Source organism: Chrysoperla carnea, chromosome 1 (assembly GCF_905475395.1).
Source record: "Chrysoperla carnea chromosome 1, inChrCarn1.1, whole genome shotgun sequence".
Taxonomy (NCBI): Eukaryota; Metazoa; Arthropoda; class Insecta; order Neuroptera; family Chrysopidae; genus Chrysoperla; species Chrysoperla carnea.
Window position 1 is genome coordinate 100716707 of NC_058337.1, and position 21557 is coordinate 100738263.

At 29.4% G+C, this 21557-nt stretch overlaps 2 protein-coding genes across 2 annotated transcripts; one reads left to right on the plus strand and one right to left on the minus strand.

Moving 5' to 3' along the window:
* Nucleotides 1-7635: 7635 nt before the first annotated feature.
* Nucleotides 7636-11118, minus strand: LOC123304989 (SH3 domain-binding glutamic acid-rich protein homolog). The gene is made up of 2 exons (XM_044886567.1): nt 10932-11118; nt 7636-8712 (listed from the first exon to the last, which is right to left on the minus strand). The coding sequence occupies exons 1-2, from the start codon at nt 10974-10976 to the stop codon at nt 8194-8196; spliced, it is 564 nt and encodes a 187-aa protein (XP_044742502.1). The 5' UTR covers nt 10977-11118; the 3' UTR covers nt 7636-8193.
* Nucleotides 11119-13098: 1980 nt separating this feature from the next.
* LOC123301348 (histone deacetylase complex subunit SAP130-A) lies at nt 13099-19228 on the plus strand. The gene is made up of 8 exons (XM_044884088.1): nt 13099-13448; nt 13531-13931; nt 14305-14854; nt 15233-15410; nt 15927-16294; nt 17381-17619; nt 17701-17814; nt 18915-19228. Exons 1-8 carry the CDS (start codon nt 13175-13177, stop codon nt 19062-19064), a joined length of 2274 nt encoding a protein of 757 aa, XP_044740023.1. The 5' UTR covers nt 13099-13174; the 3' UTR covers nt 19065-19228.
* The last annotated feature ends 2329 nt before the right edge of the window (nt 19229-21557 follow it).

The window sequence follows — 21557 nt, forward strand, 5'->3', positions numbered from 1 at the left end:
AGCGTTACAAACTTGGGACTAAACTTAGTATACCTTGATATATTTCATATATAGATAGTATAATACGATGGTAAGGTTACCCACCTTCCTGATGTGAAGATATGGACACATTTTTTCAGGCAAACATCTAAACACAAAAAATTCTTTAAATTTTTTCGTAGTTAACTCGCTTCTCCACTAGAAGTGGTAACCACAAAATACAAAATTAAAAAAAAGTTGACAATATTGATAAATCACTGAAAAAAATGGCCCCAACTTAAAAAATGCAGAAAAAAAATAAGAAGCTAAGTATATAGTAGCCATTTATAATATCAAAGTCAATTTACTACATATAACTTCATAGGCCAATCAAATGAGTCAAAATGATATTGAGTTAGCAAAAAAATTTCGATATCTGCCTTGGTTTTCGAATTACGACAGCTGAATTTTTAATTATCAATATTTTGAAAATTACGCCAGAAAACTTTTATTCTTACTTTTCGTCTTATATCGTCAAATTATAACATCAAATTCACTATCAAAATTGAAAGTACATATTTTTTTTATTTGTTTGCCTGAAATTGCTTACACGCTCATATATCCTTAATATCATGTGAATTATTTTTATTTAACTACGGAAGTCGAATTTACGACCTTGTTAAAAAAAAATTTTGTATTTATTTTTAATTTTTTACTAAAATTTTTTGCGGTGTTTAAAAAACATTTATATATGCTGTTTAATTTCCAAAAGAAATCAAACGTAAAATTAGTCTGCAAAAAATAAATGATAACAATTATTTTGAATTATAAAATTATTATAGTTTTAATAAAGTTATTATTTGGTAAATTGAAATTTCATATTTTATAAAATATGTTTAAGTTAGAAGCGCTGGCAAATTAAAAAAACACCACTTTCCAGCATCTATAATAATTGGTTTAAGTAAAAAGGGTATTTTATGGAGTGTTACTCACTTTGGAGGTCTCATAAAATATAGGTTGGATCACATTTGCACTGTAACATTGGTATAATAAGGTCGCCAGAATTTTTAGCGGGATACTGGCTCGATATTGTGCTGACGCTGATTCGATTCAAATGCAAAGAGTAAGGTCGTTCAAATTTCATACATAGGTTCAAGCATAATACAGATTTATAAAAATAAGCTTTAGAGTTTTAAGAGCCAACTTAAAGCGAGATTTAACCTACAATTTTTTCAGATTATTCTCGAAAACTGTACCTTAAATCTTTAAGAAGATAAAACTTTTAAAAACCATTATTGTACTCGGATTGCGGGTTCGAATTCAAGATTAGTATTTCTTTAATAAAATATATTGTTTGTTTCTCACTTGAAATGTATATGTGAGGCCACATTTAATATTAACTATGCATATATTTTTATAATTATATTAAAATAAATAACAATATAGGTAATCTTATATATGTTACGTACCGAGCCCGAAATTGTACAGATCGGGATTTGTGCAGACAATTTTGTACCATGTCCAAATTTCAGGTTTGGTGCAATGACTTTTGTATTAAGTCGATTTCGTAAAACTTATCTCGTAGGTACGGAGCTCCTTTATTATACCATGTATATATGTAATACATATCAAGGTATACTAAGTTTTAGTCCCAAGTTTGTAACGCTTAAAAATATTGATGCTACGAACAAAATTTTGTTGTAGGTGTTCATAAAATCACCTAATTAGTCCATTTCCGGCTCTACGTCCGCCCGCCTGTGAACACGATAACTCAAAACGAAAAAAGATATCAAACTGAAATTTTTACGTACTCAGGAGGTAAAAAGTGTGGTCGACTTCGTAAGTGAGCAACATAGATCAATTGGGTCTTGTTAACCATTGGAGATATAACAAAATTTTAAATATAAAAAATAAACAACTTTTGTTTGAAACATTTTTTTGTAAACATCACTGTTTACCCGTGAGAGCGAAAATTGTATAGTATGTATTATATGGGAATATCAGTTTATATACGTGTGCGTTTAAATAATTATTTGCATGTTAGAATTGTTTGAATTTTTGAGATTTCACGAAAACGATTTAATTTAGGAAAGCAATCTCTTGTCAAATTTTTGACTTAACTAACATAGATTACAGATATGAATTTTTGGGGAATGACTATGAAGATTATTTTTGCAGCCCCTAAAAAATGAATGGAAAAACAAATTGGGTGGACAAATCTGAAACCATCATAAATAAATAATTCAGATGAAAAACATGACAACCTCTTGATAGCCATCAGAACCATTCCTAGCGACTGGAGTACTACTTTAGTTATCAAAATCAGTGAACTTAATGCTACATAGTACTTTGACTTACAAAATTAATCTATAAATAGCATTTTTAAGTACGTATATTTAATTATAGAATAGTATTAATTATTTTAAGAATAATTTATTACGGTTTTGCACTAATTTACATTAGTACGGCGGCCATGAGAGGTTCGCTCCTTATTTGATGTATCTTTTTCCGCATCGGTATTCTTAGTACTTACCCGCTGTTTCCGAATTTAGAATGTTACTCTTTCAAAATTCCCAGTACCTATCAATTGCAAATTTTTTACAGTTTTACGTTTCCGGTTTTGCTACCATAATTGTGTATCAAATTGTGGATTAATCTTTATTAGCTAAAAAATCTTAATTGTAAAATAAAGATCATGGAGCGTCACTTGCTCTAATTCAGTCACTTTTTCCCTCATATACCGTCTCTTCTAATATATATTTGTCTTTGGTAATCACTCAAATTTTTTTTATTTACACGGACTGTCCCAAACTTTGTGCTTAATTGTAACTTACGCTAAAACTTACGCTTGTTTACCAAAGTGTCTTTAAATTAGAAGCATAAAACTATATGCTTTTTTGTCTATAACTGTGTGTGTGTGGCATTTTTTCACTCAAATACAGATCAGCCTTTCAAAGCTCATTAACAAATTAAGGAAATTCCGCGAAGGGGTCTCTTTTTTGCGAAGAGCTTTAGAGCAATCGAGAATTTAGGTACATTTTATGTATTGATGTAATTTTCTTAGATAATTACATCATATCAATTCAATTATTACAAATCAAATTGTTTTCATAACACTCAATTCAATATTGCTAATTTTAATATACAACCAAATGCAATAAATTACATATTGATAAAAATTTTTTATTAATATCAATCATTTTATAACTACTATTGATTCCAATTATCAACAAAAATGAAATTGATTTATGTGTTCAATATTTTAGAATAAACTTAGAGACTGCAGACAAATATCATACTGCTAACAAATTTTAATTGAATTAAATTGTTATATAAAAAATGTTTCATCTTTTCTAATTAATTTAGAAATTATAATATTTATCGAACGATTGAACAAATGAGAAAAACTTAGCTATGTTAGATTGACAGAATCCAAAAACATTAATTTTGATCTATCACATCCAAATTTTATCCAATTTTGATAAACCAAGTATGTAATCCTACTAAATTTGGGTCATTCTTTTCAAATATGTGACCAAAATTACCCTAGCTCTAATTTTTTTCAAGAATGCGGAGTCCTGGTCCCAGAATTGAGTGCAAATGCTATAGCTAGCAAAAAACTAACATCATAGCTGAAAAGAATGACCCAAAATTAGTGGGTTTCAAAAAAAATTCCAATACAATCGAATCAAATTTGCCTGTGGTATCATAAAAATCGAATTTTTTAACTTTATGGCGTCATCAGAATCCAAAATTTTTAATTTTGGTCTATCACACCCAAATTTTATCCAATTTTAATGAACGAAGTATGTAATCCTACTAAACTTGGGCCATACTTTTCAAATTTTTGATCAAAATTACCCTAGCTCTAATTGTTTTCAAGAATGCGGAGTCCTGGTCCCAGAATTGAGCACAAATTCTATAGCTAGCGAAAAACTTACATCACAACTGAAAAGAATGAGCCAAAATTTGTGGGTTTCAAAAAAAATTCCAATACAATCGGATTAAATTTGCCTATGGTAAAAAAAAATCGAATTTTTTAACTTTATGACGTCATCAGAATCCAAAATTTTTTATTTTGATCTATCACATCCAAATTTTCTCCAATTTTCGTAAACCAAATATGTAATCCTACTAAATTTGGGTCATACTTTTCAAATTTGTGATCAAAATACCCTAGCTCTAATTGTTTTCAAGAATGCGGAGTCCTGATCTCAGAATTGAGAGCAAATGCTACAGCTAGCAAAAAACTAACATCATAGCCGAAAAGAATGACCCAAAATTAGTGGGTTTCAAAAAAAATTCCAACACAATCGAATCAAATTTGCCTGTGGTATCATAAAAATTGAATTTTTTAACTTTATGACGTCATCAGAATCCAAAATTTTTAATTTTGGTCTATCACATCCAAATTTTATCCAATTTTGATGAACCAAGTATTTAATTCCACTAAATTTGGGCCATACTTTTCAAATTTGTGATCAAAATTAACCTAGCTCTAATTGTTTTCAAGAATGCGGAGTCCTTGCCCCAGAATTAAGCACAAATCCTATAGTTAGAGAAAAACTAACATCATAGCTGAAAATAATCACCCCATATTAGTGGGTTTCAAAAAAATTCCAATAAGATCGGACCAAGTTTGCCTGTGTTATCGAATCTAAACCTCAAATGATTTTATTACAATTTTAATTGTTAATGAATAGAATTTTCAAAAATAAAAAATTAAATTGATTTATACTAAAGTAAAACATATGGTATAATATCATATTTAAACACCATAAATGACCGTTTATGATCAATTTAAGAGTTCATTTTCGTGTCAAACTTCATCTATCCATACATAAGTTCATCGATTCATATTTCATATAACATTTTTACAGATTTCCATGATTTAAAATCTACATTCCAACATGCTCACTTAATAAATAGAAAATTTAATGTGCTATAAAAAATGTAATGAAATATACAGGCTGTTTCAAGTTATAATCGTTAATTTTTTACTTTTTAGTGCATATTAACTTGTTTTAGAAAAGTTTTTCTTTTGAAGTCGGTTTTCTTTTTGTTAAATTTTTTTTTATTTCGTGATTTTTAGTGAATCTGAAGTAGGTACACTAACTAATTTGCCAGTAAAAAAAGAATCATCGAAATCGGTTGGCGTGATATTGAGTTATTCGTCCTCTTGTCGTGCATACTTAATGCAAATTTAAGACTTTTATGGTTTTCTCATGAATGCCGTTGTCAGAACTGGACCAAAATTAAATGGACCACACGGGAAGCACCAGCTTTCAAATAGATAAAGAATCATCAGAATTGGTTTACCCAGTCGAAAGTTCTGAGGTAACACACATAAAAAAAATACAGTCGAATTGATAACCTCCTCTTTTTTGTTTGAAGTCGGTTAAAAAAAATACAATCGAATTGATATCCTCCTCCTTTTTTGCTTGAAGTCGGTTAATAAAGCAAACAGACACTTAAAACAAAATATTTAATTAAAAATTTTAGTCTGATAAATTTGACGTCAAATCGAATGTCCTCGAATGAATTTAATATCATTAAAAGACCTTAAACTACACGCAAATAAATCGTTCATAAATTATAATGTATACTATTCACACATGAACTGTCCTGACCTAGGAGTATCTAAATTTAATTTTCATATACATTTAGTCTAGGAAGCATAGGCGCATCTCCCAACTAGCACAAATCATTGTTATAATATGTTATTTGTTATAATATATTATATAATGTTATAGCAATATTGTTTTGGATTGTTTTAATGTTGCACAAAATATTCCTGAAAATTCAAGATAGTATGATTCTAGTAACTTTCCTTTGGCCGTAATTTTACATTACCAATAATATTGTGATAATATTGAGATAAAAGTACTTTTTTTATCAATTATGTATTAATAGGAAAATTTTCAATAACTTTTTTAGATGGTTTTATTTTTGAAAGGTCACCCGATCATCCTCCAAATGTTTTCTTTATCCGAAAATTGTGCAAAAACTTTTAAATAAAATTTCGCCTAAACGTGAAACAAAATTTTTTTTATATTACAAATTTGGATGGTAGAGAATAAAATTAAAGGACTAAAAGGTAAAAAAATCTAAAAAAATTCTTCAAATAGAAGAAATTTATGGTAGCACCACTAGAATTATATACTGGGTGTATCAGAATAAAATGTCAACATGCATTTTAGTACCATAAACATGTGTCCGAAAACAATTTAAATACTCCTTAAACTAAAATTTTGTGTTTTTGCAGATAAATCCTTTCGGTCTCTTCAGTCCCCGATATATATTAGACATCGCCAAAATCACATAGTTTTCTAGAGGTTACAAAACGGATTTATAACACACCCCATCCTTCCTCATTGACTGTCTATACAGTGCATAACTTGATTTTCCTGCTAATAGCTGTTTTATTAGATCTGTAGCATGTTTGTTTTAAATTTTTTAATAATATTTGATAGGCAACTCTTACTATTAATAAGTTATGTTATAGTATATATTGCTAGACAACTTTACAATTATTTTTAAACTATGTGAGAAAATATATTAAACTTCTTCAAAATTATTTAGTAATTTTAGCTATGTGCCTTTTATACAGTTTCTATAGTCTATACTTGAGCCGTACAACGTAGGCCAGTCAAAAAATTGAGATTTCTACAAAAATTTTTCATAGTATTGTAAAAATCTTAAAAACGGTAATGGTTTAACCTAACGTAAATGCAAAATATCAAAATCATAGCTCAAAATTTTTTAATTTTGTGCCGTGAGATTGTTTCAAAAGACCACTAGTTTAAGCTGCCCGCAAACTTTCAACTTTCTATCTTTTACAGTTTTGGAGAAAATGGACACCAAAGTTTTGTCCTAATTTGCGCCCTCACGGGTAAACAGTGACGTGTCGAAAAAATGTTTCAAACAAAAGTTGTTTATAGTTTTATAAAAAATATTTTTTACTTTTAAACTCTTGTTCTATCTTTAACGGTTTAAAAGATGGGTCCTACGGTTTTGTAGCAAATATATTTGTTGTTAGAGTGGCATAAACATAATCATCCTTAAGGTGAAAAAAACTAAATCGGCAGCTACTGGTTTAATTAATGAATTTTTATCTGTGTTATTACTTCGCGACTTTAAGACAGCATAGACAACATTGTAATAGCGGTTCAAGAGGGTGCGTAAACATCTATCCCCACAGTACACACAAACAAAAAATCATATAACATTCTATTTTATTTCATCCACAACTCCAATTCTTAGAAGAAATTCCCTTTTCGTCGTTTAATTTTATGTTCTAAGATAATGGTTACACCCTCCTCAACGGCCATTAAAGTGGTATCTTTCTATGGTATCTTGTAGTCGCGAATACTATAGACTAGGCTATAAAAGTTGATTGATTGATCTAGTAGGATTTCTTAGGCGATTAGAAATAAATAAAAAATAAAATAAAAAAATTTTGAATCATATATTTTGATAACTATTCGCAATAATAATATTATGCATTTTACAATAAATACTGTGATTTAGAAAAAAATATAATAGTAACATTAATAAATAAATTCTAATTTATATACTTTTTTTTTATGATTTCTTTTTCGAATAAAATTTTTAACAATTTTAAAAGTATTATATAAAGCACTAACATTCCTGTAAATTAAAAAATAATGTGTGTTCGATTTGTTTTCCATTCAAAATAAAAACGAAAGAATATTTTAACCTCTTATCAAAATACACATGTGCTAGTTTTTTTGCATAGAATAAATAGTTGAATTGAAGTGATTAAAAAAAATAATAAATTATCTAATGATTTAAAAATGAAAAGCGAGTTGTTTTTTAAATAAGCAATGATTAAAAAATTTTCATATTTGTGTGATGTGTTTTTTAATAAAATTAAATGAGCTAGGCTAATTTGTTTTAGTGCCATTGTTTTTATTAGAAATACTTTAGTTTTATCTTAAGCAGGCAGTTTATTTCTTTATCACATATTTCTCGTACAATAAAATGATCTAATGAATTTAAAAGAGATGTATTAAAATTACTATTAATAGTTTTTAAAATGAATTGAAAATCACCCAACCGCCGCCATGTTCCATTGTTTATTGTTTCTTGGTATATTATGTTTAGATTAAAATTTGGCATTAAAAAGAGACAGTCGAGATTATTAAATTGTATATAATATATTCGTAGCAAAAAAAAAGTTCGTAAAAATTATCCCAAAACCTTCGTTAGATTTTATTCTTCATCATCAGCAGGAGTTTCTTCGGTTGCTTCATCTTGTTCGGCAACTTTACTTTCCGTTATTACATTATTTTCCTCCGCTGGTGTTTCATCTTCTTTAGGTTTATCTTCTTCAACTTTAGCAGGTTCTGGTTCAGGTTCTTCTTCTTTAGGTGGTGGTGAATTCTCTTTTTTATCACCTTCACCATTTTCAGTCGGTACCTCAGAATTTTCTTTGACCGGTGATATTCTTTCCGTGTCGTTAACTATATTTGTATTTGTTACATTATTTGGAATAGGAAGTTTTAGAAATTTTTCCAATTCATCTGTTTCGTTTGCTAAATCGAATTGATCATAATCTCCACAATATTCGTCACCATTGAATATTTGTGGTGGTAAGGCAGGTAGATTGGGTCCACAATGTTTTACACGATCTCGTTCTGCTTGTCGATCAGGTTCAGCTATGTCTATCGCTTCATATTCTACATTTTTCGATTCTAAAATCATTTGTACTCTTTGTTGTCGTTTTTTAACCTGAATCAAACAAATATTTGAAAATATTTTTTATTTTGTGTACTAAGCTTTGAATAGAGTAAATATCGACAATCATTCGATTACATGATTGATAAATCATTATTTTGAAACAAATAGCATATACTGTATTACAAAGTATGTAAAATAAATTTAACTAATACAGAATTGAAAAAGAAAACATAGCCCAGGAATCAAATAGTAAATCTTTTACATCCGCTATAGGAGGGAAGAGGTAAGTCTATGTCTATGTGACATTAGTATCAAAAAATATTAACTAAATTACAGACATTTTGACATCGTTGACGGGAAGACTTTCCGATATTTTAAAGTTTTTGTTAACCAAATATTTTTCAAAATTTGTATTATTACGGTTGTTTTAGGCCTTTTCATCATGTCATAAGCGCAAGTGCAGAGTTTATTTATCGGACTGGCAGCAATAAGTTGAATTAAGATAGGTATGATCCAAAACAAGTAAATCGTGATTGTAAAATGAAAGGTCTATTGGCTTCTAAAGACATAAAAATGAAAAAAGGTCTAAAAATCAAAAATACATTTTGATACTGATACATGTTTTGTTTTTATTCCCAGATTACGCCTCAGTAAGGTATCTTTTTAGAGTTTTTAATAAAATATTAAATTATAAATAAATTTTATATTATAAATACTGAACACATACTTTATCATAAATTACCTATATCTTAATCTTATTAATCAAATTAATCTACTATGGCGAATTTTTTCATATTTAATAATAGCCCCGCCTTCGATGTGTATTGTCAAATGATTTTAAAATTTTTCGCTTAACTATGTACAAATAATTTTTAGGATTTCGTCAATATTTCATATTTTAAGACCCCTAGTCAAATTTTATGTTTGAGAAGTAAGATATAACTGTCCTGAAAAGGATAGATTTCGAAAAAACATCATGTTTTGAGGTCTTTTAAATAAATTTTCTGTTTTTTTTTCTTCAGAAAATCTGTGTGTATCGCGCTTATTTTGTGATTTCATCTCACAAGTCCAGAAAATTGTGATGGTTTCGAAAAACTAAGAGTAATTTACATGAATTATTCGTTTTCTTTTGTAATTTTTCGAGTCCTAACGAGCGGTGATATTAAAGATTATAACTCAAAATTTATGTCTTAAGACATAATAATTTCAAAGTTCGGAAATTCACGGCGCACCTAATATATATCGATTATAATTTGTATATCACTTTCATTTGTAAAAATTAACATAGAGCTTTAAAAAATGATTCTTTTTTGTTTCGGGCAGATGTCAAACAAGTAAAGTCATATCACATATCATCTTTGTCAAAAAGCTCTGTTCGATAAAGGTAAATATGTTAGATTTCCTTTGGTTGAATAGTTTTTTAACAACTGCCGGACTGTCGGTAACAAAAACTAAGGCTATTCGTACACAAGCGTTTTTTTAGTGTGAATGTATTTTACTGGGTAAGTTATCTGAAGAACTGTCATGAAACAATGTTTCTAGTAAGAACTGTCATGAAACAAGTAAGTTTCTAGTAAGAACTGTTATGAAACAAGTTTCTAGTAAGAACTGTTATGAAACAAGTTTCTAGTAAGAACTGTCATGAAATAATTAAGAAACAAACTTTGTAAGTTATCTGAAGAACTCAAAAGTTTACTTGACATTGTATTTTTACAATCTGGGAGCCCTGCTAATGATGTACACACTTGTGTACGAATTGACCACTATAAAACTAAACCATTCAACACGTAAAAATAATTCCAATGAAAATGAAATTAGCTTTCTCAAAAATAGCAAACTCCTAGGCTATGGAACAAAACAATAAGCATAAAAATTGATTGTCAAAATTTAAAACAATGCAAACTAGATTTTTGACAAAGTAGGTATAATAGAAATTAAAAATTTTACATCAACTCTTAAAATACTTATTAGTACTAATTAGTATGCTTTTTACTAAAGATAATTATCAATTTCCACTTTCAATTTCCTTATAAAGAATCTAAAACTTTCGAACTTTCTTAAGCAAATCAATGAATCATTCCGGGTGGGGTTACAAGTAGCTCATATTCAAATAATTGAGTTTCCAAATAATTAAACAATTCACTAAATACATTTTTTGATCAAATTTTAATTGATAATAAGCGAATACTTAAGATAATAATCTGTCATAAAAGAATTCCGAATTAATCGAATATCAAATGTCAAAAACAAATAATTAAAAGAATAATCACCTCTTTATTGCCACTGATACCACTAATATACACAGTAATAACCATTTTGTCTTTTTTTAATTTAAATACTATTTTTTTCAAATATTTTTAACTAACTTAATTGTTTGTTCCGTAAGAGAACAAAAATAAATTTTTTTACAGGAAAGCTCGTTCCCCGTTTATCACACGTATTGCCTATAGTGTCTCTATGTTCGTGTTGCTTCGTTAACGATGGATGGTGTTAATCATAAACCATAGACATATAAAATATTTGTATTATATTTTCATCATTTCAATCGAGTTTCACTTAAAGCAACTTAAAGCTAAAAGTCCTTTGAAACTAGAGGTCTTGCGGCATGAATCAACTTAATTGTTTGTTCCTTACTACTTAACAGTTTGTTCCTTACCGTTTGTTCCTTAACTAACTTAATTGTTTGTTCCGTAAGAGAACAAAAATAAATTTTTTTACAGGAAAGCTCGTTCCCCGTTTATCACACGTATTGCCTATAGTGTCTCTATGTTCGTGTTGCTTCGTTAACGATGGATGGTGTTAATCATAAACCATAGACATATAAAATATTTGTATTATATTTTCATCATTTCAATCGAGTTTCACTTAAAGCAACTTAAAGCTAAAGGTCCTTTGAAACTAGAGGTCTTGCGGCATGAATCAACTTCATAAATGAGCCAGCTTGTATAAAATCATACTACGTAACTCTTCGCCAGATGACAACAATTGACAGCTCTTACACAATTGTTTTTTTATTAAGTTGAAGTATTTTAGTAAATCTATAATTAATAATTAAAAAGGTAAAGAATTAAAAATAAAATATTTGCAAAGTTCTCATGGTAATTTATTAAATTTTATGTATTTGATTTCAATTTAAGGTCTATAACTTTAAAAAAACACGTTCCTCCATTACTTTCCTTTCGTTGATAATGCATTTAACTGCAGGTTTTTTCGATGAGTGTGTTTGAAATTTCGAATTGGCAACAATTTGACGCCAGAATATGTATAATAAATGAAAAATTTCTATTGTCGAATAGGACTTTTCATTTACAAAATGATTCTTTTTTGTTTCGGACTGTTTTCAATCAAGTAAAGACATATCTTATATCTTCTATCCTTGTCAAAAAGCGCTTCTTGAAAAAAATAAAATATATTTATTTTTCTTAAGTTGAGTAGTTTTTTGACAACTGTCCGAAACAAAAGCAATTCGATGAAAAGGTCTATAGGACTTATCATTTAAAAAATGATTCTTTTTTGTTTCGGACAGATGTCAATTAAGTAAGGGTATATCAAATATCTTCTATCTTTGTCAAAAAATGTTGTTTAATATACGCAAAATATATTAGATTTTCTTTTAATGAATAATTTTTTGATAACTGCCCGAAACAAAAGTAAATCGATGAAAAGCCCTTTTGTTTCAAGTTGGTTCCATTTCGTCACACTTGGAACACAACTTGCACCATGCATTTTCAAACAATAATTTGTAAGTCTATGAAATTTGTGAACTTTAAATTTTATATAAGTAGATTATTTAAAAAAACAAATTAATTAGATAATTTTAAGCATGTCTATTGCATCAATTTGCATTAAATATTTAATAATATTACATAAGGATATTCAAATATTCCTTACTAACAGTAATAATTTCATTTTTTCATGTTGGTAACAGCCTTTTTTCAAATAATATTAACAAAATATATAAATGAAGATATATCCATTTATTATCAATTAATTTTTTATTATGAAAATTTTGCATTCAAATAATCTTGTTTGAAAGTTTATCAAAATTATTTATTTACAGAGTAATAAAGAGTTTCAAAATATCTTTTATTTGACCTGCTGTTCATAAATAAAATTGATGACAATAAAGCCGAGTGTTCTTTTTGTGATTACAGATACCAATTATTTGAAAATATATGATAATTGCAAACTTTGTTATAATATATATTTCTTTACATTAAAAAACATAATTGAGTAAGTTATTACTTTCTAATGCTGTCAATATTTAACTTTGCACCGAAATCAATTAACAAATAGTTTTAACTTAAGTATTAAACACAGTTGACGTCATACTCTATGGTCACAAAATCGAACACACGATCAATTTGACTTGTTTGTGTTAACAATATTTTTACTTCAAAGCTTAGGGTAACATTGTACTATTTATATTTATATAAAATAAAAATAAATAAAATCAATTAAATGTCGTTATTTAAGTATAATTTGTGTTAAATGAAAGTGAATTAGATTAAAAATGAGTAATCAAAATACAAATAACGATGGTGAAAAGCGTGAAACACCAGGAAAGTCATTTCCTATTAATTTGGCTGCTGCAAAAGTTGCTGTTAAATCACCTGATGGATCGAAAAGTTCACTTATACTTGGCACACAATCAATTCGAGCCTTGAATCAACCTCATATGCGTGTACTAACACATGCAGTGAATCCTTCATCGAGTTCAATCCCTACAACGTCACCTGGACCAACGATTATTTCTACTATTGTATCACAAACTATGCTTAAGCAAGGTAAAAAAATTTTTTATTCATGGTTTTTTTACTTGTTTCTCAAAATTAAAGTATTTTTTTTTTAATTGCCCTAATTATATAGGATGCCATGTTCCCTGTGGACCAGCAGCTGTTGCAAACATAGCTGTGCCAAGAGGTGCTACACCAATTCGTGGAATTACTGTAAATCAACAAGGAACTGTTCGGCAACTGGCACCGCCCAGGACACCTAGTCCTGGGAATGTTATACAAGCGGGTACATCATGGCCAACTGGGACTACTTTGCAAGTACAATCTGCTGGGCAAGTTGGTGTTGCTAGTGGTGCTAAAACTGTGGGTCAAAATCCATTATTAGTTACACAATCTCGTGGTATTACAACTACCTTACCGATAATGCAAGGGCGAGCTAATATTGCTCGCAATCAGCAATTGTCTGGTGCCACATCAAGACCTACAACGGCTGTATTACATTCGGCTGTTGGAACCCCAGTTGGAACTGCTCAGGTAATTTTATTTTAAATAATTTTGCAATATTAAACTTTCTTCTTTTAAATTAGGGGCTTAGATGAAATTTTTTTGGTTCAAAGGCAAAAATTTGATGGTAACTTAATTTCATAAATGTTAAGAAACAAAGAAGCATTTTAAGTTAAAAATTTATTCTTTATTATGGAGGGTAATCTCTATCTTCCATATTCTTTATAAATAAAAAACTAACATGTATTTTGCTTGAAACATTTTCAAAGGAATAGAAGAGAAATTGACTGAAACATTAAAGAAGTTTTCCGAATTTAAGTTTTATTTGTCTTTGAATTTATCTACCTTATACTAATATTAAATTTGTCTTAGTTTTAAATCATTTAATTTCGTTTTGTCTTAGATTCAAACATATAAGCCAGTTCAATCGCTTGGAACATCTTTAACTGTGTCACAAGTAGGTGCATCGAAGCCAGTCGGAGGTCAAACACTTGTTTACACAACTGTAACAAGTGCACAACATCTTCCACAAACACAACGATTAAATGTTACCACCACACCTCGTCAATTGACTACAAATCGCACTGTCTCAATACCCACAACAAATGCTACTACAGCGCGATTAGCACAAAGTGGTGCAACAGTATTAGCACCAGGTACAAGACTGGCTGTTGTTGTATCAAACACATCTCAACCGCAACAATTAACATTCTCCGGTACAGGAAATAGCGGTGGTACAGGTACAGCCAAAGTGATTGCACATCCAAATCATGGAACTTCAATACAAATTGCTCAAGTGCAAAGTTCACAACCACAAACACCGGGAAGTGTAGCCGCAGCGAAACTTACCGCGCAATTACAGCAACATCAAGCGAATGTTGTGGCAGGTACTGTAACACCTACCGCGACTGTTTTACCAGTTACAGTAACTGTCACTCCAACAAGTAGAACAGGTGAGAAAAACTCTAAGGTTTGAGAATCCCTAAATTTGATTTTGAATCATTCCTTGAAGTTCATTTGCATTAACATTTTAAAGCTTAAATGTATGATAACATTTCACTCGAAAATTAAAAATGCTGAATTTTTAATTGATGTCATTAGATTTATTTGAACAATTCCAAGAGGTCCGGGCTCGGCTCCTAATGCGAGGGGAATTTTTTTAATTCTCTTTATCTAATATTAACTTGACAAATTATTTATCTAATATATGTTTACGCCATTTGCATCATAATAAAAACCTCAATTGTAATCGAGAGACTTTGACTGTAAATAAAAATTGTATGCAAGAGTTTATTTAGTAAATATAAATTATTCATTATTGTATTTTTTAGCTTCAATCACCGGTCAACCATTACGTTTTGGACAAATTTATCTGGAACGTCACGAAACAGCAGCACTTTTACAGAGTCCTTCTGATCAGCAAGTGCAACAAATGCAAATTCAAACAGTTGGAAAACAGACTTCATCACCGCGTCCAAGTATACTTCGTAAACGTGAAAATACTGACAAGTAAGTTTATAAATAGCTACTCTTCCTGCGATTAAGTCTATACGATATGTTTTATGTTGTAAGTTTTGGGTTCGTAAATATCTCCATAATAGTCACTCGCACTTAAAAAATGCAAAAATTTCCTCTAAAAACAGAATTGAAGAGTTTCGTTACTTTGTCATGAATCCCATAATCAGAACCTAACCAAACTCTCATCAAACTACCCTTGAAGTAAATCCTTTCCAATAAAAGAATCATCGTAATCGGTTGGCGTGATATTGATGCCATTGTCAGACCTGGGCCAAATTGAAATGGGATTACACGGGAAACACCTGCTTTTAAATAAAAAAGAATCATCCAAATCGGTTCACCCAGATGAAAGTTCTGAGGAAACAAACATACAAAAATAAATAAATCCTGATTAAGAATCTCCTCCTTTTTTGAAGTCGATTAAAAATAAAACAATTCCAAATAATACAATTTCCCAGTAAGCTGTGAAAAATACAATAAAAAAAAAAACTATAAATTTATGTTTAGCTCAACATTGAAAGCGGCTAAGAATTTAACACCGGTATTGGCTACATTGTCTGCTACATGTCTTCCACCGGTTTCGCCACCTTCTAGACCTGATTCACGTGGAACTGGTCAAAGCTCAGCTGGTAGTACTACAATCAGTGCAACATCAAGCCCAGGTCCAGACGAATCGCCATCACCACCAACCACAGTGAATCATCCATCTTCTTTACATTCACGGGACGAACGAGAAGAAGATAGCCGGCCACCAATTGAAATGAGTCCTAGAAAGAAACCACGAAAACAACAATTAACAGGAAATGATTTACAAGAACCTAAATTTGATATACAGTTTTTGTCGGATCGTGTTAAAGAATGTATAGAACAACCAAGTAAGATTTAGATATTTTATATTTCTTTAAAATAGTTTTATAACAAAAAATTCTTGAAATATGTGCTTAATGCAAATGCAGGTGAATTATTTCTAGCCTTTCGGATACTTGTTTTGTTGCCGTTTTTCGTCAAAGTTTAACAGTAATACAGTAATGTAGTAAAAAAACGGCTATATGCCTGCGTTAAATAAGAGAATTCCTGCTAAATTTTTTGATAGTAGATTGACTGTCCTGCGAAAACACTATAATTTACGAGTGGTTAATTTCCTCCGCTCTAATCTTACCACAGCTACGAAACTTTGATAATTTTAGAGAATTTCGGAGCGGAAAACTTCGAAGACTTAGGCATTTTTAAGAATATTCACTAACGCTTCTTTGTAATGTATCTGGGAGCGTCCTATTTGGTATCAATATTTGTAAATAATTTCTTTAAAATACTTTTGTAGTAATAGCGATTCATGTGATGTTAGCCATGCCAGTCGAAAGAATAATTTAAAACAAATAGACCATTGTCTAAAAGAGTTTCCCTCCAAGCTAGATTACCTCTGTGATTGATTACACTCACTGATCCTAGGGTTGGCCATGTCTTAAATGGGGTCGAGTTAGCACGGGTCTGTGGGTTTTAAAATTTATTTATTCAAATTACATTTCTCCTCAGATGAACATGACGTTAAATAAGAATCTCCAAATGCACCCGTCTAACTTTTAAATCATGCGATTTGTAAATCTGAAAAATTAACGATATTAGTACTCGATAAAGATTTTTATCTACGCTCGTTAGAAAAGAAGTACTTTTCTCACACAGTATGCGTGGGAAAAATGCCCTGGTAAGATAATGAATTCATTGCCGCACACGGGAATGAAATTTTAATTTTCTATTTTTCTTCATAATCCATGACAATTTTTAAATAATAATTATCGTTTATTTGCACATTTTAGAGGCGTAGATAAAATTTTGTACGATATACATGTGATAACGCATTATTCACGTACTTCTGCGATTGTCCAACTCTACGCATCTTAATGATGAGATAAAAAAATTCCGGCATTAGCCTCTTACCCTAATTTGAAATTTATTAATTTTAGAACGACCTATTCCACGCACACCAACTGAAGTTACAGTAAAAAAGCCAGTTCCTGCTTCTTTATTAAACAGTTACCATCAAACTTGGAAATCAACTCATAATCATTTTGTGAGATACACAGATGTGAAGCCTAAAGAAGAGAGGCAACCATCTATAGTCGATATCGCAAATCAAAAACGAATTCTACAGAAGATTAAAGGATGGAAAATTTATCATTTAACTGCACAAATGGAAGATTTAGTAAGATATTTGTTTTTTTTGTTAAATTTTTATTTTCCAGTAATAATTTCAATGTTTTAATTTGTGGGTTTTCTGTTTCAGTCTGATTTTGAAATGCAAGTACATTCAAAGTTAACAAATATGCTAAAAATTTTAGAATCGAAAGACACAACTGGTAGAAATAAGGATTTAGATCGAATTAATGATTTAATTAAGGTATGTAAAACTGCATTTTATGTTATTAGTATACAGGTATCTCAAAGAGTGACATCTTTGTGTCAAAATAAAAGCACCAGTCTATAAATAAAAGCATCAGTCTATGAAAAGCTAATCAACATAAAAACCCGATTCCGATAATGTTTATAGGAACTTTAAAATGGTTAGGTAAAGCTTTTTATGAATCAAGCTTTGGTTGTACATGTTTTTAACAGATATCTTACATCATTTTTTCAATCAAACTCTTTTCAAAAACATACCCAAGAGGGTTGTTAAGATTATAGTCAATCTGAAGATCAAAGTTAATTATATCAATCTCAGTCAATCTAAAGTAATTGATTACTAATAAGAAATTTTTAATAATAATTAAGTATTTGATTGATTGTCAATTGATCAAATAGACCTTTTTCATGAAAAACAGAAATGCTTTTTGATAATTTTTTATGAAAATATAGGTCGAGTAGAGCCTGTAACTCAAAAATTACGCATTTTTAACAATAAAAACACTATGAAAAAAATTGTTAAAAAATCACAATATTTGAAATATCATTTTTTTTTTGGCTTCACCGCACACGTGATCTGTAATGTCAATCCGACAAGCAATGACAATAAAACAGTGTCAACAGTCATTTATATATCATTATTATCAACTTTAAATGACGTCAAACCAACCTTCGTGTAACATCGTGTGTTTCCGGATCGTTTTCGCCAATTTGAAATTTAATGATTTTCATTGTCTATTTTCTCGGTCATATGGCTTCAAAAAAATCGGGGGAAAAAATTAGCCCATTTATCAAGATATTTACTTTCATTTAAAAAAAAAAAAAAAAAACGTGAAAAAGGTCTATTATAGATCACTTTACCACTGACAGATAATATTAACAGACTGTTTTCCATAAATAATGTAACCCATTTTCGTACGTTCTGTAATGGTGTACTTTTCCATATTAAACAGCAATTTTGCAAAGGTCTGAAACAAAATAAAATTTAAAGAAAAATATTCATAAATAAACAACTTAATCCTAACATATAAGTTTTATATCAGTAAATCCTAACATTTATTTACAAAAACATAATTACAGTATTTATTTTATTTTTAGGGTAATATGCAACGAAGTAAAATTATAAATGATGGTATGCTAGATGCTAAAGTTCAAGTAATGAAAATATTTGATCATAAAGCTCATGCTGCAGATATAATAAGCAGATGTGCAAGTAAACGTAATTACAAGAAACGTGAAAAATCATAAAAATAAGTTTTTTTTTAGTAATAAGTGCAGGCCATATGTGTAAATATTAGATAATAAAAAGATTTATAATTATTTGAAACAACAAAATCATATCTCGAAGTAGTGATTCATCATTTTCGAGTATTCTTAAGTTACTTTTATTTGTAGACAGGCAGCGTGATAAATCTGTTATTTCATTATTTATTTAACTTTTAACTATTTTGGTTTTTTTTTATTTATTTTGGAAACAGTTTTGGTAAAAAATATTCATAGAGTTTAATTTATATCGCACAAGTTTTTTAAAACTATAAATTATCGTCCTATTTTTGAAGTAGTCTAAGCAAGGAAACATTTATCTTAATGGTATTTAAATTTATATAATCTAAATCCCGGAGTTTTTAAAAAAGAAAATAATATTTTTTAAGAGTGTATTTATTACATTAAATTAAATTTTTAATAAAAACGGTATTATTGTGAGACATTTCTGAAATTCGCCTTTTTGTAAGATTTTTACTTAATACAACACAAAACTTTTATCGGATATTTAAAATAGATATGAGTTATGGATATGGTATAATAAAAATGAAACATTGTGGGTAAGAAACATTGAATAACTTTGATATTTGTCAACCGATTGAGTTGATCAGACATGTTTTTGAAACATCAATTCAGTACAGTCGTTCAGTTGTGTTAAATCAACGTGCATGTCGGTGGAAAATATCATGGTTACCAAACATAGTCTGACAACATTATTCGTCGTTTGGTATCATGTCGTTCATCAACGATCAATGCGTCCTAATGAACTAATTGAAGCGTCCTATCGTCGCCAAACAATCGCTCGAATAGCTGACACGAAACCTGATTTTTTTAAGCAAATATTTATGAGGGGCGAGTTTTATTTCACATTCTCTCTTTCTGTTCGGCATTTATGTAATTCGCTTCAAATACTTATGCAGAGGTGGTATCCAGCAACGTCAGACATATTTTCTGGTGCAGGAGTTTCTGGCAAAGTGGTACGACATTCATATTCTCACCTGTACCGCGTAAAACTGACGTCATGGTGCTTAAACTTACTTTTACATATAAGAGCATCTTTTTCAATACGGTTCTTCGTGGGTCATTTCACCAGAAAAATTTCAGCATTGGCTTGTAGGCTATAATGTAATGCTTTGACTACCAAAAATAATAGGATTATTTTATAAATTTTATTTAAATAATACAGTTTGATTTTTTAAACTTTGATTGTTAACTTAGCGCAATGAAAACCAGTTTATTTGACATTAATTTCTTAGTCAATTGAGAAATTTAATAAATTGACCAAATTAAATTCGATGAATAGTTAAAATAAATTAAATCTTACTAAAATTAACAGTATGGAATGAAGTTTTTATCTATTTTCGTAATTGCGTGTAAAGTTTAGGAAAATTTTGTCAATTTGTAAGTTTCATGTTTGTTGTTTAAGAGTTAAGAATATAAGCTTTTTTTTTGTCAAAATGTAGAATTTTTATTCAATTTGTATATATGTAAAAAAATTTAATTAACAAACATAAAATATAAATTGCAAAAAATATTCATAGTTACTTTTTATTTGTATTCAATATTTCCTGAATGTATATTCAAATCGAAATGGATTTGTATCAATCAGAGAGCACAAGGTCAAATAAGAAACAAACAAAATAGTAAATTAATCCAAATTGGAAACACACTAAGAAATAAAAACAGTATGAACAAACGCTTAATCTTAGGAGCTGTGGACGAAAGCAATTTGAAACGCAATAATCGACTAAGAGCTTTTTTAGGAAAAGGTAAGTTTTTTTCCAATTTTTATTGTTACATTTATGTGCAAACCATACTTCCCCCTGCTTCGCTGGATAATGCCCACTTTAAAAATAACTACCACCACATAATTTGGTATGTCTCCTCTTACCTACCAAATTTTTTAAATTTTTATAACCCTGGAGCTTATAAAACTTTTTCGGCCAGTCATTTGTCCTAACTTCATAATTAATTTCGATCGATCTGGCGTCCCGGGGCTCTAGGCTGCTCCACGGCAAATATCGTTGCACAATTGATATTTTAACATTAAACACTGCTTCAAATAACTGTAAAATTAATATTAAGGTGGGGGGAACAAAACTACAATAATGTGCTGTTAGTTCCAGAGTTAATATTATTGATATTGATGCAATCGTTATAAATATTTAATCTACCTTATCATTCTGTTAGCAGGACTTCTCATTCCCAACCCCCAATAATTCAAATATGAATTTTATGTATTTATATTATTGAAATCTTTATTGGTGGGTCTCGTGTAAATTTTCTTTTTTCTCGCTTTAGTAAAAATAAAGTAGGTTGTCTAAGATTAATATGTATATTAAATTTGTATTTGTTGGAATATTGACCTTAATTTCCTTGCTGGGACTCTAAAGTATTAAATTTTTGTCCTTGATTGCTTATCCGGCACCTAAGTCCAAGAGTTTTGAACACTGTTTGGATTTAATTTGGAACGCAGGA

What these genes read in the sequence shown, in the direction of transcription:
- LOC123301348 (XM_044884088.1), top strand. Translation starts at nt 13,175, where the DNA reads ATGAGTAATCAAAATACAAATAACGATGGTGAAAAGCGTGAAACACCA. An exon ending in ACAAACTATGCTTAAGCAAG is followed by an intron (nt 13,449 to 13,530) that starts GTAAAAAAATTT and finishes CTAATTATATAG; the next exon opens with GATGCCATGTTCCCTGTGGA. An exon ending in AAACGTGAAAATACTGACAA is followed by an intron (nt 15,411 to 15,926) that starts GTAAGTTTATAA and finishes ATTTATGTTTAG; the next exon opens with CTCAACATTGAAAGCGGCTA.
- LOC123304989 (XM_044886567.1), bottom strand. Translation starts at nt 10,976, where the DNA reads ATGGTTATTACTGTGTATATTAGTGGTATCAGTGGCAATAAAGAG. An exon ending in GTATCAGTGGCAATAAAGAG is followed by an intron (nt 8,713 to 10,931) that starts GTGATTATTCTT and finishes TGTTTGATTCAG; the next exon opens with GTTAAAAAACGACAACAAAG.